This window comes from Nipponia nippon, unplaced genomic scaffold, assembly GCF_047370975.1.
Source record: "Nipponia nippon isolate SJK-2023a ecotype South Korea unplaced genomic scaffold, ASM4737097v1 scaffold_6, whole genome shotgun sequence".
Taxonomy (NCBI): Eukaryota; Metazoa; Chordata; class Aves; order Pelecaniformes; family Threskiornithidae; genus Nipponia; species Nipponia nippon.
The window spans coordinates 43,894,298-43,917,296 of NW_028262380.1; the positions used below are offsets into that span (position 1 = coordinate 43,894,298).

A 22,999-nucleotide genomic window follows, 5' to 3' on the forward strand; every position below is an offset into this window, starting at 1 on the left:
GAGTGTGTGCTCCAAAACAGTTTTGCTCAAGGCTAGAAACATTCTAGCTTTCTCTTTTTAACTGCTCAGTGAATCATCCCCCAAGAAAAAATGTCCCAACAAACCTCATTTCTATATTGCATCAAACACCATGTATGTTTTGAATGATCATGCAAAGAATCATATTTATTTAAAACACTGAAGTAACTCTGAAATTTACAATAAATGGAAGCAGTTTAGTGACATTATCACTGGGTATTAATCATACCACTACACAAAGACTGATTTAAAGAAATGATTAAGCTATCTTCTTGGAAACATCACAGAAAAAAAGAAAAATATTATTGTTATCTTTTTCCCTCCCTAGAGTAAATTCATTGAGCTATTTTAAACTCCTCCGGTCTTATCGGCCCAGCAGACTGCAACAGGTCTTCTGACAAGAGCAAAAGAGAAAGAGAGTGGGAGAAAGAGTATAAACCTAATTACTGGACGCTTTTAGTTTAGAAGCCTAATATCCAATTCCAAAAAGTTTTAATAATAAAAGTTTTAAAAAAATAATATATCATGACTCCCTAGTTTCCTCTCTTTATCCAAGAAACTTGATTATTGATATAGAAGAGTGTCTCTGGAGATTAGCTAGATCCCTGCAACAGCTCCCAACTGAGCTTTCTTCAGAACTGTCCCATCAAATGTAAATTTTACAGAATGTTGAAAAAAAAAGTTTTTCTCACTTTCCAGTAGCACCTGTCTGGCTGTTAACACCATTTCACAGCCAAAAATGTAATTACATGTTGTCTTATATCAACATAAACACCTTCCTAATGCAGGTCATCTGTTGCCCTATGTCACTGTTTGCTTTCACAGTTTATCACAGCGGGTTCCAACCACCCAAAAACTGCTTTCTGTCATCTGAGCTGGAGCTGGGCCATGCTTTCTCAACTGTAGCCGTGGGTGCAGAATTCACCACCATAAGAGTTGCAAAAAAAGTTCTTTGGCTGTGCTTTGTGGAACACATTACAGTTCCTTTTCTTCAAGCTAATCTGACTTATGCACCTGTCTCTCTTGCTGAGCATTACAGATGCCTTTTACGGTTGAATATACTGCAAGATGCTGTATTTTACTCATTACTGATTTTTTTCATTATGTATGTCTTGATAATTAAATGCTTACAAATATTTCTATTCTAATTAATAAAACTGATAAATGCCTTCAAGCAAGTATCTTAGACACTACCACTAAGTATTTCTCCACAGATATCATTCTAAAAGTAGTGTATTCTGAAGACAAGCATATAAATAGGCAAAAAACCCCACTTCATCACCTCCTAAAGGCAAAATACTTGAAGTCTTAAGTTCATTCTTCATTGACAGGCCAATAGCATATTATGTCCATATTAAGGAATTCAGGGGTAAGAAAGGTATAGTGTTTTCTGACAGCCATGAGAGTTTTGTCTGATGAATTATTCAGAGATGACAACCTCTTTTTAGATACTAAGTTCAAAAGTTTGATTTGTCTCAAGCATTATAAAGTTTCTGTTTTGATCAGGAAATATTGTCAAAATGGGAAAGCCAGGTAACGTAGAAGAATAGAATCTGCTAGAAATTATAACAACTGGAAGAGAACTGAAAAGAATAAAAATAAAATACGAAGGATCTGAACTCCTATGAAATGAGAGAAAAGTTTATGGCAGAAATGCATTATGAAGCATTCAGGAAATTTGTATGCTTACAGACTCAATGACTATTTCTATCAACCTATATTTCTTTGAAGAGGATTAAATGTATACTATATCCAGGACACATCACACATTTCTATTCATTAAAAGACATATTAGTTCAGACTTATCCCTGACTAATTTATTCTAGTGATCAATGGTGTCATTTAAAACATATATTTTTTTAAATTACCAGGAAAGCCCTGTTTTCACCTGTGCAGGGAAAGGAAGAACATTTCATTCAGAATTGAAAAAGACAATAATGTTTCTGAAGGATTACAAGCTGATGCTTTGAACTCCATGAATTATAGTCTAGTCTTTTCCCAACATATAACATTGGCTGGATTTCTTCCTAGAACCCACTCATAATATTAATAGAACATTTAAACAATCACTTAAATAAATAAATAAATAAATAAATCTGTGGAAATGAACTATCACATTAAAGAAAACCAAAATTTAACTGACTATAAATGTATAAACGTTCAATGTGTCCACAAAACACAACTTCTGAACTACAGAGCTTACACAAATTACAAAGCTATCCTTGCCAGTCTTATGTGGCATAGCTCTATAGATCCTGAAAATACATAACAAACTTAATTTGCAGGCTATTTTTAGAACTGGAACATATCAATATTTATTCTTGTAAAAAGTCAAAATATGTGACAATTCCTACTGGCACTATTAGGCCAACATGAAATGACTAGTTGTGTGTTTCTAGGAGGAAGTTCGGTTGTGTGCATACATGTATTTACTAGAAATAGTGAGTAAACCTTGAAAGCTTGTTACCAATGTAAAATATAAATTTAAAAGTAAAAAGTGCTACTATATCTAAAGATGGATCTGAAAGACTATGACCAGAGAAATGTGATTACTAGAAAAAATAATATGCTTTATAGGAGATAAGATGTTTGTTAATTTCTTTGTATGACATGAAACGCTCTTTTTCATCTTTCATAATTGCTTAAGAAAAACATGACAGTAGTCATAATAAGAAAACATTGAAAGTCTAAACTGTTTGTCTTGAGTAAAGCTAACCAATGAAATACCATTTTCATTTCAGCTGTGATGAAATATTTTAGCAAACAAACACTAATAACAGTGGCTGGTAATACATTTTGCTACATGCTAAACATAATCAGGATTCTCCAGATTCAGATTTTTAACTGCTATCAAAAAACTTGGGGTAGTATTCAAATCCCAAATGCTTCTGGATGATTTCCAGTTTGGAGAGGTGGGTGGATGGGACTGTTTTGTTGTGTTGTTTTACACAAGATAACATCCTATGCATATGTGTGTGTGTAAACACACAAGAAAAACACTAAGCAAAATTCCACTACTAACACCAGGTGGTATCCTGCCACAGCCAGATTATTATAATCTAGTCTCAATGGGTAATTGCAGAGATCACTATTGTGCAAATATTTCCTCACATCTTCAGCTTCACTCGTGTCTAAATTTATTCAACAATACATGTCCTCAGATGATATAAATTTCCAACGCTTTGATCTGCCTCAGTGAAGTTACTCATAACTAAAAAGACGCACATTTTTGCAAGAGTAAAGTCTTAAATTCTGTTCTTCTGCAAAACATTAAGAAGTGCAAAGTTTGGCAAGAAAGTACCCATAATGTTAAACAAATGTTGTAGCACAAAGTGGTAATTTCATAACGAATGCATTATATTGAGAGACCTGAGTGAAAAAAACACAAGTGTACGCTGTATGTAATTCATATCACATTACAACTGGGATTTGAAAAAATAGCAATAAAACTTGGGATAAAAGAATTCTAATTGATATTTAAAAGCACTTAGTAAATTTACTTTTTTCCTCTGTATCTCAGAAAGTTCATTTGCCTTCAGTCCACCTAGTCAGTGTCTGCTCACAGGTACACAAGAGTGATTTTCTATACCTGAGAAGAAGTGTGCCTTGAAGCCTTTTTTTGACACAGTGTTGTCAGATCTGAACTCAATTCGCATGTTGTTGTACTGAGAGGTGATAACTTCAGGCACTTCTGTACCGCAGAATTTACCATGTAGTTTAGAATCAGAAGAAAGGCCACTACGAATCTCCACATAATCATATTTGCAAACCTGAGAAAAGAAAGAAAAATTTTTTTTGGCTAACCAAAAGAAAAGCATGAAGTTGTTTTCAAATGCAAGAACTCTGATTGGTATGTGCTTCTTAATAATAGATTAATAATATCTTTTTTTTCACATTTCCCTGACTCTGAAAAGATTTGTAAATGCTTACAAATGTTCACTGATTTTGTGTAAGAATATTTTAAGGTCACTAAACCATAGCTATACTATGGAATACATTCAAAACTATATTTTGATAGATACTAATCTGTGTTTGGTATCTAATTTTCAAGATGCTTAGTAACTTTTCCATTTAATCTAAAAAGTAAAAATTCCAGTGACATTACACTAAAATCTAGAAATATTTACCCTAAAAATGATACCTATCTTTGTGCTATAAACCACATACACAGAACATACAAACTTTCTACTGCTTGCATCTCATAGATTTAAAAAAAAAAAAAAAAATCACTTAGAAGCTTACAAGATAAGTTTTTACCATCATGTATTTAAGACATATTCTTTTATTTACAAATACATAAATCTGCACTATTAAAACCATAGACCTTTCTTTAACAGTAGGATAGCTATAACTTGGAAGGCTTATGCGTATAATTTTCATTAAACTGTTAAAAATAAAGTAAAATAATGTAATAAAAAAGCCTTATGCAAGGCCTGCTACTCATGATAATACTTTCAATGCATAATCCCTTGGCCAACCTAAAGCCTTCTACCTAAAAACTTCTAAGCTTCTTATGCTCAACTATCAATCATTTAATCAAAAATGTCCCAGTTGTCTGCAATTAATAGCTTAAGAGAAAACAGGGGCCAGGAGGATTCATACAGAGTTTAGATTGTCCATTAAATCCAAGTTGTATTTGATAAATTGCCGTTTATAGTCAAAAAAGAAATGTCAGGGGAGCTGGAGGGGAACTATAGAAAAGGATGTTTTGGCCTTTGTTGCTCTCTCTCCCTACGAAACATTAAATGATTCTCAGCATTTCCAATTGTTTTTAATATAATACATTCTGTAATTTAATCTGTAGATTAAAATTTTGTTGTTACTGGAACAATTTTCATATATTGCAGAGTTGGAAAGTGACTAATTAAGTTGAAACTACTTCTATACAATATAAAGAACACAAAGATTCATAAAACTTGAGTTATTGCCACATGCTGATTTATATTAATTGTAAGATAAATTCATATTAATGCATGTGATTTTCAAATGCAGCTCAGAATGTTAATAAATCCCAGCAATTTCAACAATACATCAGTGATGAGGTTTGATAGTTTCATAGCTTTAGATTAGAAATGAAATATAATTTCAGATAGGTCTAACTTCCTTCATATTACACTATATTTAAAAAATCTACAAGTTAAATGTAAAATTAAAATTGTAAAATGTAAATGTAAAAAAAGCTTGCTATAACAAAAAAAAATTTAGAACATTTGCTAACTGTGTACATTTTATGTCTGCACTCAGACGATATATTAGAACGTTCCAGATATTATATGTTTCTTCTGATTTTCACAGGTACCATTCTTAGTACTACTATTTAATAGTATAAAGCTGAGATTTAGTAGCGCAGGAGAGGATCAAACCAAATTTCTAAATGTTGAAAAACATTACCAATATATTTTTCATATCTGCTTAAGTTATGTGTCTTGTATGACCTTAGAAAACTGATTTAACTTCATTACATCCCAGGTGTCTTCCTCGAAAATCTGGCTTAAGTACCAAGAAAGTGCAGGAAAAATGTTTTATGATTTGTTCAAATGGTAATTAAATTTTAATTCTTTGGGATTAATAAGTTTTTATTGCACCTTTTGCAGTTCTTGTAATAATTATAACAGGACATGAGTGTAACATATAAATCATTAAAAGCTGGAATTTCATGGACTTTAGAAAACACCCCAAATTATTAAAAAAAAAAAAATCTCACATTGCTGCCTCTGCAAATAATTTTGAGATATTTTGGAGAAGCCATGGCTGGGTTGTTTCTTAGTTATAAATTAAACTCCAGCTTTTGCCACTTCAGATCTTAAGCCCAAAACATCGCCCATCTTCATAGCAAATATGTTGCTACAAATTTTTTTAGTCAGAAATAATGTCCTGGGATTTGTGTTCTTAACACCATGTGAAGAATATCCAGATAAATTTGATGGCTACAGCACCTTATGGCAAGAGCATGGCAAGGGAACTCAATGGTATGACAGCACAGTGCCTAGGAAGCAGAACAGAGGCTGAAAAGTTGATGTTGAAACCCGTATTTTATGATTCACATCCAACAAAACACTGCAGCCACCACCACATTGTTTAAAGCCATAGGGAGCAGCCCTTACCACACGGAGGGCTCTGCCCTGCCCCTCTCCCCTACCTGGGGACAAGATACCCTATGCCTCCAGGTCTCAAACACTGCTGTTGTTCTATTGTGCCTTATTTCTGGTACTGCTCCTTTTAAAATATTCCCCTCCGTGAGATACTTGTAAATGATTGAAATGCTCCCTCGCTCCATCACTAACCACAGCTATGTGTATTCTTTGTAGTCATAGTCTGTAAAGATGATTTGGTTTCTCCAGATTTTCTTCTCTTGAATTCTTTCCAATATGCCTCAGCCATTTGCTCTGTTTTACTTTGTTGATAAAAAAGTCAGCTGAGACTCAGCAGAGAACATTTCTTTTAAATTTCTTATAATACATATACATTTAGATGATATGTAAAAGAGAGCTATTCTCTCCATGTTTGTTTTGAAAGAGTCCAGAAACGGTCCCAAAATGAAAACAAGAATATCTATGGTTATTGTCAGCGTATGAACAGTCAAGCAAGAGTTTTATAAGACAATATTTTTGAACACTCATGAAACTGTTTAGTGTGTAACTGATTGTGCAGCGCTCTGTTCACGGTTACTTACTTCATTCCCTTCTAACTCAAAAAACTCAAACTTCATTGAAATTCGGTATTGCGTCGGGGCAACCACCTGCCACACACAGTTTTTGTTTGGAGGATACTCTTTGGGCCACCCTGGTGTGGTTATAGTCCCATTTAGCTTTGTCAGGAGTCCTCCGCAAGCAGCTGTAAAATTAAAAGGGAGAGCATCATTTCTTGACGGAAACTGTGTTTTACTATAAACAGAAGCACACTGAGAAGATTCAGTCCTCTCATTACTTATAGTGCTGTAATGCCCTGACAGACTAATCAGAATCTTGTTTTATCATGCTTGGTGCAAACAAAGAGAAAGAGACAGCCCCTATCTTCAACAGCTTGCAGGTTTGTGGACAGAGATAAGTTTCAGGAGTACACAAGGCGTTATCATATTCATTCTTTTCCCTTCCCTCCAGAGACTCTGGTTATTCTCTCGCAGCCTTTCTCATGCAAGTCCTCTGACCTCACCGCCCTCCCCAGGACCTTGACTACCCCTCTTCTGACAGACGGACTACTTAGGATGTGCTTCGCATTTCCCCAGCTTCTCTCCTTGGTTATTGATCCAGAATCAGCACTACCTGTCTCAGCTCATATAGCTGTATACATCTCCCATAACCTACTAGATAGAGTCACTTCTTTGGGATAGAAGTCACGTACTCTTCAGTCACAATTACATTTGCTGAAGTATAGATGTTCAAGTAATAGAGAAAACACCTATTATTTCCAAATATTTGCTGAATAGTCACCTCCATACAACAGAACAATACTGTACTATGTGAATGCAGTTCAGATAGCAAAGGATAAACACATTAATCTTTTCCATCTATGGATTTTTTTTTTTTAAAAAAGGAAAGTAATGGGATTTGCAGGGGTTCTTGATCGCACTCTGCTGCACTGGTACCGTTACAGCACTGTGACAGCACTGGAAATCATCCACAAATCTCTTTCTAAAGAGCTTGGGGGGGGGTGGGGGGGGTGGAAGCTTCACCTTCTTCCAACTGCTCTGTGCTAACACTGAATGCTTTAAAAACTGGCTATTCCTGTCTAGCTGATGGTCTCATACACTACATCTACTTCATCTAACATACCTGAGAGAACTCTCCAGTTTCTGTGTCAGGGCTCATTTGGCCAACCCAGACACGTACCAGCCTTCTTCCTGGCACCTGGCTTTCCATGCAGAAGACTTCTTGGTATACAAGTAAAGGTAATCTGACCAGGGTGGGGGGACTAAGACCCTGGGTCACACCTCAGTGTGTAAAAAAAGACCAGGCACAGGTTTAGAGACTGCACTCAGGTGACACAAGCTGTACCCCCAAATGATCCCATCTGGGTCAGGACAACTACTTTTCAATTTTCGATTTCTGCTTTTCAACGGCACTCCATTGTTTCTTGAGGCAATGGTGAGAAATGTGGAAATACTTTAAAGCTTTTTAAAGCTTTCTAATACACTGCCAGCAGGGGAGATTTGGATTAGATGACCATGAAGCAATTTTCTGTGCATGTCAACACTGCAGTGAAGCATTGGGCAGAGTTTCCGAGTTAGAGGCTTCTACTCTGGCATTGTGTGTGAATTAATACAACTACGTCACCCCTCAAATTCCCCAACTATAACAAATACATGATGCTCACTGTGACTACACAGTGATTTTAATTCAGCAGGCCCAAGTAGTATCTATATACAGTGAGTGCTACGCCACATGGAACAAATGCATGTACACTTTTAGGGATAGCTCAGGGGTTTTGCTCCATGCTGCACTGCACTACTTTGAGTGACTTCTGTTGCCAGAGTTCCTTTTCTCTTTGGGTGCCAGGGAGGTATTCCTTCTTTATTTTTCAGAGGCAGAGGGAAGAGTTTTCTGAAAGACTGGTAATCTCCCCTAATATTCTGACTCAGGTCAGCAGGCAGACTAAACCAAATTCCTTACATAAATTTGGGCTGATGATCAAAGGCCCAGAGATGAAACCTCTGTCTTCATGGCCCGCCCTTAGATTAACCTTGCTTTCTGCATACGGCCTAATATGTAAACATCTAAATAAATTGTTTTTCAAATGTGCTCACTATTAAAGTTGGGGAAAGGGGGGAGGAAACAGCCAAAAAACCAACCAGCTTGATGAGAGCCACAATCTAACATGATTGTAGTCTAGGACTACCACCACCTTACACAAACACACACCAAACAAACAAACAAACAAACAAAATCAACCCCACAGAACCAAAAGCAAAAGAACAAAAAGTGCAAAGAAACTAAGCGAAACTACCCTAAATTGTGACAAATCATGAATTAAAGCCAGGAAATTGGGAAAAAAAGAGACACCAGTGAATCACATCAGAAGAAAAACATAACTCCGAGCACTCCAATTTTCAAAATCCATTCGTTACTCAAACAGATGAACTGAGATAAGAATAATTTGTGCTATCCCTGAATTTATTGGTGTTTATGAATAAAAATCAAACAATAATTGGTGCATAATGATCAAGAGCTTTTGCTTCTTTCCTTTGATACGAAATACATATAGAATGCAAAACTTATCTCAGTCCAATCCTAAATTTACACAGACTTCCACTTATCAGGTTTTTAATTCTCCAAAAGATTATTTGAACATGCTTTGCTTACCCTAAAAAGTAGAATGTGTTTCCAGCAAGAAAAGTCCACAATCTGACTGGGAGTGGGGAGGATTTCTCTGAGCTTTGAGCTAGAATAAAGAAGACTTCTCTTCAAACCTGCCAGCTTCCCAGCCACACCCCAGTCAGAGATGGTCATAGGGTTCATTAAATACACCGATTCTGAGACAGTGGCACATTGCTCTGCCGACAATTGTCTCCTTACGCACGGTGGGAGACTTTGCTTTAACGAGTATGAATAATGTAGTAAGTGTTTTGGGAAGGTACAAAGTCCTGCTTTGCATCGTTCCCAATCATCGACTAACAGTAAAACCTGTAAAGATAAATCAGTGGCAGACACTGGATGAAGATGACTTCTGTGGACAGACATTGCTCTGGCACCACTACTTAAAAGGGAGCACAGGTTTTCCAAGTTGGATTCCACAGATCTCACACTGCTAGGACAGAGCATATGAAAGGTATAGCATTTCATTCAAGCGAGGGCACTTTGCGACCTTTAAGAGCCCATAACACAGCAATGCACTGTACCTTCACAACTCTTTTTGTCAGGACCAAGTTCATAGCCAGGATCACAGGCGCACTGGTAACTGCCCAGAGTATTTACACAGCGCTGCTCACAGCCACCATTGTCAGGTTTGGCACATTCATCTTCCTCTGCCAAGACAGGGAAGAATGTAAAAACGTGTTAAATAATTACCTTCCTCAGCTGTAATTGCTGGATCAATATTAACTCAGAAAGCTGTATGCATGCCGTTATAAGATGCACTACATAACACACTGTGGTTGCTGACTAGAGGATTTTCAAATGCTAAGGAGACCTGTAATGGAGAAAATAAAAATTTGTCCTTTGTGGGGTTTGGGTGGGTTTTCTTACAACAATACCTACTGACAGCTGCAGACCTAATTTATAAGCACTTTGTGGGCAGCATACAATAATTCAGGCGGCCATAATCTAAAGGTTGTATAAAGTATTGAAAGAAAGATTGAAAATCCACAGCAGGGTCACTTGAAGGGCACTTTATCTCCCACAGAATCAATTTGTGTATTATCCTGAATTCATACTCAAAAACAGATTAACAGAATCCTCAAATCCCAGGTTTTCATTCTACTAATATTAAAGGGAACAAGATGCATCAGGGATGGGGGAGGGAAAGGAATAATGTATTATCTCTACTAGCTCTGAAGTATACCCATGAGATTCATTGTTAAAATATTCCTCAGATGTTGAAATATTGTTTCCTTACACCAGGACAAGCAATTTCTTAGAAATAAAACAGAGCTCCCAGTCTCATGTCTACAGCCTTCAAGGTTATAATTGTCTACAGTGAAAACTAAGAGTTAGGGTGAGAAAAGACCCAGCTTGTGGTTTTTCAAAAGAGCAAAAAGGTTCTCCTAGTGGTGTGAGCTGTATTTTGGATGTCACCATGGCCACACCACTGCTAGTGGCTTTCACTCTGCCATGGGCAGCACAGGATAGGAATTACACACTCCCCATGCACCAAATGCTGCAGATATAGCTGCAGTTGTATCACACACACACACACACCCCACACACACACCCCCACAAAACTGGAGGGAGACTGTGATGCCATTGGTCACTATGATTTCTCAGCTGTTTTGGTTTGTTTTTTTCTTGCTCACGGAAAACGATAAATTGCTAAAGCTGCTTAATGCAGCAAACAGATTAGAAAAAAACCACAACATTTAGACAAAAGAAAAAAACCTTAACAGAAAACCCATTAAAAAACCTTAACAGAAAACCTTAACCCATTTGTGATTATATTATTTAACTTTATATTTGATAACACAATGTCAAAAAAGCCATTTTTTACAAAATTAGATATGTTTCAAAGGTGTTTCAAAACTAAGCTGATTATTTGAACCTGAAGAGAGTAGGAAGTTGCACTGAATATGTTCCTTCATTGTTTGGACATATTTTACAAGGAGATTCAAATACTTCTACTGTTTTGTTTTGACAAAATTGTGTGTCCAGGTAAAAATATGCTGGAGACAGTACAGAACTGATATTAGTACAAATATGTTGAGAAATATTTTTAATATCCTGTCATAATTTTTCTAGTACAAAAACAAGTGATAAGCAGTTCACAGGTCCCAAAATATGCTTTTATATTTACCTTTAAAAAAGTTAGCTGCAAACCCTGCTTTGTTAACGGTTCCATCAGAAACAAACTTCATCCACAGAGTATTAGAGGTAGATCTAATGTCTTCTGGCTTGTCATAGCCACAAAAGTGGCCAATTAAAGGACTGTTCTCATTTGTTCCATCTCGAATTTCCAAGTAGTCATATGCACAGTTATCATGTCTTTCAATCTGTAAAAAAATCATTTTTAAAGTGACCTATTTGAACTTGACCATAAATATTAAGTATCAATCAGATAATAAACAGATAGAAATTTTTCAAAATTAAGGTTAGGGTTCTCTGTTTTGGGGTTCAAACATCAGGAAGATGAACAAGCATCACTGGACTGTTTTTAACTATACTTGTTTTCTGCAAGAAAAAATTGTTGAGATGTTACACAGGACACAAGAGTCTAACTGGAAAAAACTAAAAAAAGACACGCTCACCTCTAAGCTTCCTAATGTTCTGTCAAATTCCTACTCTGAGCTCAAGTAAAGTCTTCTTTTCTCATGTACACTCAAGTATACAAGATTAATGGTTCAACAACTAAATACATCAGAAATATTAATTGGTTTTGAAATACTAAAAAGCTCAATTTTGACTAATATGAATAAGATTTTTTAGACATTATTAACCTGTGCTATTTCAGGTGATGACCAATATTTTATTTTCTTGCTTTATCTTCAACACAGTGCAAAATTTTTCATTCGTCACTACCCACTGATGTTGCAGGGTAACTGTCAAAAATTACAGTGCATTAAGAGTTTAGGCCATCTGTAGAATTAGATCCAAACACACTTCTAAAATTATCAGCTCTTAAGTAGCCAATAGAACAGATGACAAAAAAAAAAAAATCATTCTTTTTCTGCAGCTGATGTGTCTGGTTTCTGTTGCACGATTCCTGATTTCAGGTGTCTTCTTTTGACTTTCTGGGCCAAGGAGTGAATCTTTGCCATACTGATGAAGAAACCTGCTGAAACCAGAACAGCTGAAAGTGTCCCTCTCATTTAAACATCCCACCAGATGACATCCAAACAGAGACTAATATGTGAGTGGACATGTGTGCATTTCTACTTGGGTAGCAAGCCTTCTGCTCTTTACATGGTAGTATTTGCAAAGTCAGTCAAAGTGGGAATTGCACCAAAGAAGAAAGCAGCAGCAGCCCAAATATGATCCTATCTGGAGCCTAGATAATTTATGATGCCTGTCTTTATTGAGGGAGTATCTTTCCCAACAGAATTAAAAACCCTCTTGATCTGGGTCATTTTACTGCAGGATTACTTCACGTTACTCAAGCAATATACCATCTTAGTTATAAAAGAATTAACTAAATTCAAGCATTCAAAAATAATTCCTCTAAGAAAACTATTGTTCAACTAAGTGGCTGAATTGTGAGGTAGGTTTAGGGATGGGGGGGGGTGTGGGACCACAGTCAGGGAGAAGGGGTTGGACAAGCCTTAAATTTAATTCAGTATATCCAAATTCTGTTAAAATGACAAAGAAGTCAAAATCAAACCAAACCCAGAAAAATCCACATCTTGTCTCTGGACACAGTTTTTCTTGCACATAAGCTGCACAGTTAGCACAAATTGCTGCTGGTACTCAGTTTTGATTGTGCATTATGACCAACGCTAAGCTCAGTAACCACCACAGACTAAGGAGCTTTCATTTAGCACATTAGGATTTCTGCTTCTTTTACGTAAGAGGGAAAACTGGGGGAAGGGGCCATTCAATTTTATTTCATTTTAATGGCATAAAATATGGCACTTACTTACACACAAAATTTGTCTGTCTTCTTTCCAACTTTCCAATTCTTCAAGCATTTACATACGTAATTTTCTCTCACTCACTTCTCTAGCACAATACATATGGCCATTTACTGTAATTTCTTAGCTGTTTGCTCAGGAATTGCTTTGGGCCAGAGTTTGGGAAATGAGTGAGAAAAGTCATGAAGATCTGGAATGCAATCACCTATTGCTGACTTGGCAATTGTATGGCAACCTATTGTTGGCAATATAATTGGCAACCTATTGCTGAATGGCAATTGTATGTTTGCAACTAATACAGCCAGGCACGTGTCTACCTGAGCACTGATAAGTTTTTGACACTGTAATACCAATTCCAAATTTTCATTAATCTAAATAATAAATTTAAACAAATGACATCATATTCCAATTTAAAACGAAGTCTGCCTTGTTATTTTAGTAAAAATCATACTGCACTCTGATGTAGAAAGAAGTGACCTTGTCCAAAGACCAGTAATATCAGTGAAAAAATTGAGTATTTTCCCCACACATGTCTGTGGTCATCTCACTACTCAAGACTTTTAATTAATGTCTGCTTTTAACATGTTTCCATGTTCTATGGGGCAATATGGAAATTACGACTTTTCACAGGCCAAGTGCAGCTCTGAGTTACATGTACCAAATTCCCATTGAGGTGAAATGTTAGTTTCTTTTCTGAGAATCACTCTTTTTGGCAGAAGACAACAGCAAAAAATTCATTTTGTATCACAGTAATTTGATAAACTTCCTAAGATTATAAAAATCAACCAACTTACAAAGTGCTATTGATTTTCAATAAAACAATTTGAAAGGTTGCCATTCTACCATATTCATTTATTTTTAGTGTACTACTACTGCAAGTGATGCCATTATTATTATCAATATTATTATATTAAGGGATTAAATCATTACACCTATATATAAACTAACAGATAAGTATTGTGGTTTTGAGAAATGATGACTGGTGTTAAGGCACTTGGTAACCAATGAAAAAGAATTAGTATAAAATGTACTTTGCTTAGCTGTACCTCAGGTTTTAAGATATCATGGCTCTATCATCTGGGAACACTGCCATACAAAGATCTATTACACTTGCAACAGTCTCTTATTCTTCCTACTACAAGGGTAGAAAATCTCCTCAAGTTAATGTAAGGACTCCCAGTGAGTTTAGTTGTAACTGGGCTGATCCTGTAAACCTTATTTACCGGAGCATTAAAATTTCACAAGATTGATATTACATGTGGATGAGAAGAAATATGCAAAATGTTAGCAAATGCAAAAAAGCATACATAAACAGGTTTTACAGAAAAATGCATTGCTTATAGGAGAATGAAAGATACCATTGGCTCCTGAAAGCCTTGGAGGAAACCCGGAATTTGAATGGCATTAGAGAACTAAGTTGAGAAAATTCCAGAAAAAATCCTAAGACAGGCACATAAGTACAGGAAAACACTAAGAAATCTCCTGGTGAAATGGAAAGCCAGAGGCGTTCTCAACATCCATTCTCAAAAGAAAAGAAAATTCCTTGTACATAGTTTCAGTTCTGAAAAAAAAAAACCAATTACTTTAGACTAAAATATATTTGGTTAAAAATTCCAGACTACCTTTGTTTTGTAGCACTCCCCCAACAGAAAACAAATATATATATATTTAAAGAAAGAGAAGAGAAGAGGATTTGAAGATCAAATCTGGGAGCAATCATATTTCAGGAGAAATCTTCCAATTACTTGTCATTGTTAATTTATTTGTTGATAGAGTCAAATTCCAGTACAGGTAAATATATCTGACTCAGGTCATAGACTTTATTCATAAAAGGTGGGATATATGCCTAGCAGAATCAGAAGATCCAATAAATTTTACTCCCTGACTTATGTAAAAATAATTTAAATGAACTCTATCTGCACAAAGATTAACAGGGCCACTCAAATGAGGAAGATTAATATGGCTCAGCTCTACAGACCCTCTGGATTGCCTTAGCTGGTGAGACTGAGTGCCAAAAAAAGTTCTTAAAAAAAAAAAAACAAAACCAAGAACCACTAATTTTCAAAGAACAATATAATAAAGGTGACTAAAACAATGAAGCAAAAAGATGGAATTACCAGTCTCAACATCTGTGCTGTCATCTAGATACTGGAAAGTGTAGCTGCCCATCAGGCAGCCAAATAAGAAAGAGTAATCCCACACTCAGTGGAAAATGCGTTGCCCACAGCCGGCAAAACAAGATGACTCATTGATACAGTTTGAAATTCTCAACTTCCCTAGTGCTTTCATTTCAGAGTGAAGGTTATTTATACAGTTATTTTTTCTCACATTACATATGGATAATGAGAATTCCTCTTACTTAACTGTACCTTTCAAAGGACAGAGAAGTAATTTTCTCACAAACACACTGCAATAACTTTTTGGCCTGACATTTACTTCTTTGGATCTCAGCTGGCACAAAGAACTGTGATTTTTAAACAACTTTTTGTTTTACTGGGCAGTGCACCAAGGATTCAGTCCAGAGAGGGACTTATTACCAAAAAACAGAACACCTACGTTCAGGCGCTTGGACCTGAAATGGAAATCAGACCCAATGGTGAAAGTCTAGGCAAGGCACTTCAGAGCAGTTTCCAAAGCAACTCTCACTCTCAGCAGGGAGCCCTGTGGACGAGCCAGTAAGAAACACTGCAAAGACAGATATAACAGAAGTCTTGTGCCTTTCTGGGTCACCTCATTTGGTGCTCAAGGGCATCTTGCCACACTGGAATCACAGCTCAGACTGTTCCTGGAGAAGTATGTAGCTTTCAAGTCCCTGCTGTTGGAAATTTTTTTTTCTTTCAAGACACATCTAGCAGAGGCACTAACTTGAGACCACCACTCAGCTATACTGCTGCTCAGATTCTTCTTTCTTCTTATGAGGTGTCAGTCCACATGTTTCACCTCTAGAGCGTGTCATAATACTAAGTAGTCTGGGGGAAAAACTGGACATTTCTTCTTACAGCCTTAACCACTAGCCCACTAAACTGTGCTCTCTTTTGCTGGTCCTTTGCTTCTAATTATTTTCTATATGGTGAGGCATGAACATGCCATCTTCACACTTGCAAATAGCCCATAATTTGGTGATTAGAAAAAGGTCCTGAAAGATAAGAAGAGATGGAAGTTTGATTCTCCCAGAGGTGATATTGAACTGGGGTCAGTTCAAATGATAATGTACCGTGTGTGTAGACCAATGCTGATCATCTGCATGGAAATCAAATATTGTGGCAAGTTGCTTCTGCAGAGGCATAGTGCCATTTGTCTTGGGATCACACTAAAAAATACTGAGCACCAATGGCAAACTAGAAAAGTTCCATATCTAGCCACTAAATTATATAAAGTTACTGAAAACATTGTTCATTTTCAGCAGTGCTTAAAAAGAGAGACTGACATACTATGTTAAGGAATTTTGAGCCAGGCAATGCACAGTCTGAATGGCATTTGGAAAACTCTTTGGGCAGGGAGAGCTGATCTTGTCTGCACTAGACCCAACATTAATTCAGAATACGAAAAAGGGAAAATGAAGTAGAATCTGTGAAATTTTTTAAATTTCCATTGTTTATATTCATAATTGCTGATAAAGTCCCAAACCCTTGTTATCTCATGCTCAGACCTTTCATCAGTCACAGCAAAAATGTGCCATACCCCTGAAGTCTGTCTGTAAGACTAAAATTACAGGTTGGAAATTTTATCTATATTTATTATACCTGTGTTTATATCTATGTGGACCATAAAGCCAAAAAGTTTAGATTTTAAAAAAATGTTCTTCATGTCATTACTGCTGAAGCATATTGAAATAAAACAAGTGAACTCAAAGTATGTTACTAAATTTATCTACAAACTTCAAGTGTATCATGTATGCATGAAAAAGACGTATGAAATATTATTTTACTTTGTTATACAATAGTTTACCACTGTTTAGCAATGTTATACACAGAGAGATGTACACTAAAGACACGCACGTATGACTCACCATGGCTTTTTTCTTCCCTCTCTAAATATAGGTTTGTAAACTGAATTTAAGTAGGCTTTTTTTTTTTTTCCTTTCTTCTCAAAACAGAAGCCAAAAAACACAGTGGTTTCTTTCCAGATAGACATTCCTTTTTAACAATAAGATTTAGCAAAGATAAAAAAATCTTGATTATTTAACAGAATATTAAAACAGCCTTGCTGAACTGGATTATGTATTTGCTAAACTGCGACTATTGTCAGTACTTTAAACGTTCTAATTCAAATATCATACAAAACATGAAAAACCTGTAATCTTCTTGAAAATTTCTGCAGAAAAGAAGATTTCATGGAGAGTAGAATTGAATTCTGGAGCTTGTTTTTCATAGAGAAATCTTAAATTCTTTCACAGGTTTAATGAGTATCCCCTTAAATGTCACTGTCACTTATCCACTAGATGCTTTTCTGAGATCAGTTAAAATGCTTTACCTCAAATGCTTGAAAGGTTAATCCTACATTGTAGTTTTCTGACACTGTTATTTTCCACACACATTCCTTCATTGGTCTGTAGTCATCGGGATAATTGGGAGACTGGATCTGGCCTTCGTTTTTGTGGATTTCACCTCCACAGATAGCTGATAAAAGCATAAAATTCTTTTTGTCAATAATGACATTTTCTGTTCCCTATGCCCAAACTGACATTTATGCTCCCCTTTTTAAAACTAATGACGAGATTACGCTGGAGAAGACTTAAAAACTCTACCAAGGACAAATTATCGAAAAAACAATACATTTAAACCACTATATGTATTTCATGTAGCGAATATAATTCAGCATTTCTAATAGCTCTAAGCATGTCTACAATGTTCAGGAAGACTTTGGAATCACGGATAATCTGAATCTATACATTCTACAGAATATATTTGAAAGGTCAAAATAATTAAATTTTAATATTTGTTCGCCTTTGAAATACATTTAATAAACGTTCTTCATTAATATTTACTAACTTTTAGAAAGAGACAAATGAGACAGAAATATCATATTTTGTAATGATCTATGCAATTTAACCCACAGTTTATCACTTCAAGCTTACACTGAAGTTGAAGAAACAGCTAATATAAATAAAAAAATATTTTCATAAAAAGAAAATGCATTTTTCAGGGTCCATACTGATAATCATGTAAGGATCTGTGAATATCAACTAAATCATACAGTTTACTACCATAGATCCAATATTTAAGAAAACAGGCTCTATTTTAAACAGGTGAATGTTGATTTGCTTATATACTCAGTGTGTGGGAGTGTCTCTATTAAGTAATCCCAGAACATATGGAAAATTCAAGTCAGATTTTTCTGAAGAATAAACAGAAAGTACTCAAAGAAATCTTTTCATACACTAAGCACAAGAACAGACTCATTTAGTTAATTAAACAACTGGTAAAAAATGTTTATGAATATTATCAGTGCTGTCCTGGAAGAGGTCATCTGAAATCTGATCACAGGAAGAGTTTCAAAATGTCCTGTCTAGTAAGTTAACACCTGCTGTCTCCTTTAGTAATAAAATACCAATTTCATATTAGATTATTTCTGACTTTTTTTTTTTAAATATCCAAAGGTATCCAGTTAATATTTTTCCTCCATAATCAAGTCATTTTTAATGCTATAAGAGGCTTACCTTCATAAATTGCTGCAAAACCTTTCCCAACCCAGTTGCTGCTGCTGCGGAACTCAATCCACATCCTGCTGTCAGAGGATGCAAGGACTTCTGGCAGTTTGTCACCACAAAACCTGCCTAAAAACATGCAACCTGTAACTGCATTTTCTGCCGCCTCTGAAGCCAAATGCTGCAAACATTTATACAAGTGTTTAACATTATAAACAGGAGTATCATAACCAACTCAGTGGAACTATTCACATGCTTATGGTTAAGCACAGGTGTTTCTGCAGGTCAGGATCTAATACACAAAGATTTTATTATAAAGCTTTCAATACTTCTTTTCATTGCAGTCAGGCTCACAAGTCTAAGTATAAAACCTTATGGGAATTAAGTAGAAAAATTATTGTTATAGATTGTTTCTATACAAAGCCAGGTACTTTGGCAGGGGAAAGTGAGTATTAATCTTAAGAGAGGAATGTAATCTAGGTCACAGTAATACCGCTCATTGTGTCTAAGGACCAAAGAGATTTAAAAACTAACATCCAAATGACCCTAGACTATATTATCCTCTTAAATTCAGCCTAGGTAAGTGAAATTTCTGTTTGTCTAGGTGATAGAGAAAGGAACAAGAGAAAAGGGTAATTACTGTCTGGTCTTAACTGTTTATTCTTTCTTTTCTCTTTAAGGCCAAGAAAATAGGCAGTACTGTTAAAAAGCTGTCCTCTGTATCTGCTTCCTTTTCTTTCTTTTTTGCTGTTTTTAAATTGTGGCTGTTAGGACACTAACAAATAGTTTTTGTCTTCATTCTAAAAACAACAACAAAACTGAACCAAGAAGTTGGAGACGTTGATGTTTCCTATGGTCTGAAATCCCCAGTTTCAATCAGAGAAGATGACGGGATGTCAAACCGAGCCTCTGGATTGGGCAGTGGCATTATGGGGTATGAAATCTCCCCACCAACCCTCTGAATTAAGAAAAGGATGGCTGCAGCTTACTGCATATTAGTTGCAACTCTAAGACTTAATTCATTATTGCTTTGCATGTCTTTTCTCTGCAAGAGCAGGGAAGGACATGCAAAGAAGAAATAGAAGTAATCTTCTATTCATAATTTTAAAAGTACAGGAACAGAGCTCATAAGTACAAATCTACAGTGGGAGTTCAACCACAGTGCATGTGCTCATCACATGCACTATGGATTTCCCATCACATGCTCTACAGATTTGTCTGTTTCCCCATTTCTGTGAACAAAACTATGGCAACTTCAGATTTCAATACCCATAAGCAAAGCAAAAAGTTGCACATATTGTAATTCTCATCTTCCCACACATGAAGCTGAATAGCAGCTAGCTGCAATGAAAGGAAGGCCTGAGGCTTGAAGTCAAATAAACTAATTACTTGAAGCCATTTAGAGTCTTTTCCCATGCCCAAGTTCAGATACATTCTAGACACCTAAAAGCCAAGAGGTTTGCTGTGGGTTCAACAGCAAGCAAGTCCACTGAACTCAATGAGTATGGTAACTATGGACAGCGCAGCATTCCACAGTGGCATACCAAGCAGAGGTGATTTTCTCCAGTAGCCATCTCTTACTTCAATATAGTCGTACCAACAGAGACTGCTCTTGTAAAGGTCCATGGTGGTGAAGTTTAAAACAATCTGCAATCAGAGAACACCTCATTAAATCACGTGTGGTTAATACTAGAAAATGATTACAACATTCTGCAGAACTGAGGCCAGAGTGGTCACCTGTAACAGGATTCCAACTACTTAGACACTTAATCTAATCTCTCCGCAATTATTTCTTATGGTAAGTAAAAGTTGTTTGGGAACATTAAAAGTTTTCTATTTAACCTTGCGTATTTGAGCAGATTCGAGACAGCCTACTCACATTTAATTGCTTACAGGGAGCTTTTCACTGAGAAATAAAAATTTGAGAATGCTAATAAGGTGAAATAATGTGCTAATATAATTTTAAGTATGTTATTTGACAATTCTCCTGCAAATTCCTCTTCCATTCCATTCTGACTATAATCAGCACTGACAGCTGTAAAAAAAAAAAAAATGTTGTTTTATTTTGGTTTGTGCTTCCTTCTACTACTGTTTTGACAAGACAATATACTTTCAGACAAGTTAAATATTGACAATGGTGGACAGTAATGCTGAAAGCAATGTCACTAAAACAAATGGTACAGAGTCCCTTAATGACTCTTAATGAAACTATAATAAAGCTTTTTACACAGAAATCCGAGTTCTGTGCATTTCTGGAACTTCTGAACTTAGACTCGCAATTCTACTGAGCACATCTGTAAATAGGTATATTTTCAATACTTAATATCAGGACTACCCTAGACTATTACATTACCCCGCTTTGGTTTAGAAATACTAATCCTAAACTGCCATAAACTTAACACTTTTAACACAGGAATAGGATTGATCCTGGATCACAGGATGACACAATAGCTACAGTTTGGACCCTGACTGACTGGGACAGTCTTAGCATTATGTCCTGCAATTTCAGGGATAAGTCTAAACAAGAAGAATAAAAATCATACATATTTTGTATTATAAAATAATTTCCAATTCATACCCTTTCATTGGATTTAGGTGTATTGGAAAAAGAATTCATCTTCTTCCAAATCAGTTCCTCAGTGTAGATTAATAAATATTTCAACCCAACTAAAAATCTTCTTTATTCACATGCGAGCCTAGAAGTGGTTTTATTTTTAGTTTTGATCCTAGGAACTCACAATCAAAACCTGCTATTATAAAGCAAATACTAACTGCTGCACAGTAGCAAATACCTCACACTGCAAAAATATTTCTCCATGGCAGCCCATGAAGCAGCTGTGAGTGTCAGTTGAAAGGAGAGGAATTTACCCTTAGAGTCCAGCTGCAAGGAGGAAATATAACGCCATAACTGAAACAATGGGCCCAGATAGTCAGATGGGATGGTTTACTTCCATCTCCTCTGAAGGCACCAGGTGTCTCTCCAACCACAACACAGGACAATATTAAACCAGAAAGGCAGAACTTTTTCAGACTGTTTAATTTTAAGAAGATAAAAACTATTAGCTATTGGAGGAAGCTAATTTAAAGATGACATAAAGCTAAGTGGTTTGGGCATGTAGGTGGTAGAGAGTCAAGGTAAGACTCTTCTTCAAACAACACAAAATGGAGACAATCTTTCATAGCAAAATACTGTGTGTCTTAGACTAGCAGGGCTCTTGCTTTCACTTTCCACAAAAAATAACTAAGTACATCCATATGAGCAATTACATTCTCAAAAATCTTTTTTGTTTTCAATGGAGACTGGGAAACTTTCCGACTTAGTCTTAAAAGCTCTATCTTCCCCTATACCCTAGTGCTGACACTGCTGACTGTTTGGGTGGAAGACCAAGCCCACAGGTGATCCTACTCAGCTTTCGCCTTTACTACCACAATGCCATGGGAAACAGAAAACATCTGTAAGGCTACACATAAAACCCAACAGCCAGAAGTCCTGTACAGTGAGGCACATTATGCTGGCAGCCACAGCCTTGTGGGATGAAGGTATGGGACACGAAGCATGCCAAGGACCATCAGGACAGCACGGAATAAATGAATACCTGTTCTGATGGTTGACTATGGCCAAACATTTATATCCACAAGCTGCTACCACATCCACAAAACCTGCAAAAGTGTTGCTTAAACAACAGTCTGCCTCTAGCACTGTGTTCTGCATGGGAACATCCTGCAAGCAGCCTTGGTACATTTTTAGTGTAGCAGATGCAAAAAATATAGCCTGCCCTCTTCCTTTTGGCCCCTTCTGTCATGTCAGGGCCACAAAGGGAGGCAATAATTTAGTTTCAGATCTATATGCAAAGAATGTCTGCTTCAATGCTAGTTTGATATTGTGGAAATACATTTAGATAACATTAACTCATGTCCAGGCTGCCATTGGCACTCTGAATCAGAAAGACGTATAACAATGAATAGTCATTAAATTGTGTTGTATAGTATATTCTTTCCTGAGCTCAGAGATGAAAATGGACTGATCTGAAATCAGACACAATTGCTGTTCAATCCCTTCTCTCTGTTGCAACAGAAATTAAAGTAGAAATGAATATATTTAAGGAAAACATGTTCCTTAT

At 36.1% G+C, this 22,999-nt stretch overlaps 1 protein-coding gene across 3 annotated transcripts in view; it reads right to left on the reverse strand.

Moving 5' to 3' along the window:
• TLL1 (tolloid like 1) overlaps positions 1-22,999 on the reverse strand; it is a 139,531-nt gene that overhangs the window by 17,379 nt on the left and 99,153 nt on the right. For 2 of the 3 annotated variants that reach the window (XM_009474776.2, XM_087736083.1), the window contains exons 10-16: positions 20,423-20,525; positions 18,891-19,007; positions 17,705-17,850; positions 11,461-11,656; positions 9,854-9,979; positions 6,692-6,852; positions 3,608-3,788 (exon numbers count right to left, since the gene is read on the reverse strand). In XM_009474776.2, coding sequence (XP_009473051.1) covers positions 3,608-3,788; positions 6,692-6,852; positions 9,854-9,979; positions 11,461-11,656; positions 17,705-17,850; positions 18,891-19,007; positions 20,423-20,525 — 1,030 coding nt within the window. Of the gene's footprint in view, positions 1-3,607; positions 3,789-6,691; positions 6,853-9,853; positions 9,980-11,460; positions 11,657-17,704; positions 17,870-18,890; positions 19,008-20,422; positions 20,526-22,999 lie in introns of all 3 variants that reach the window. The other variant, XM_087736082.1, reaches the window with a different exon arrangement.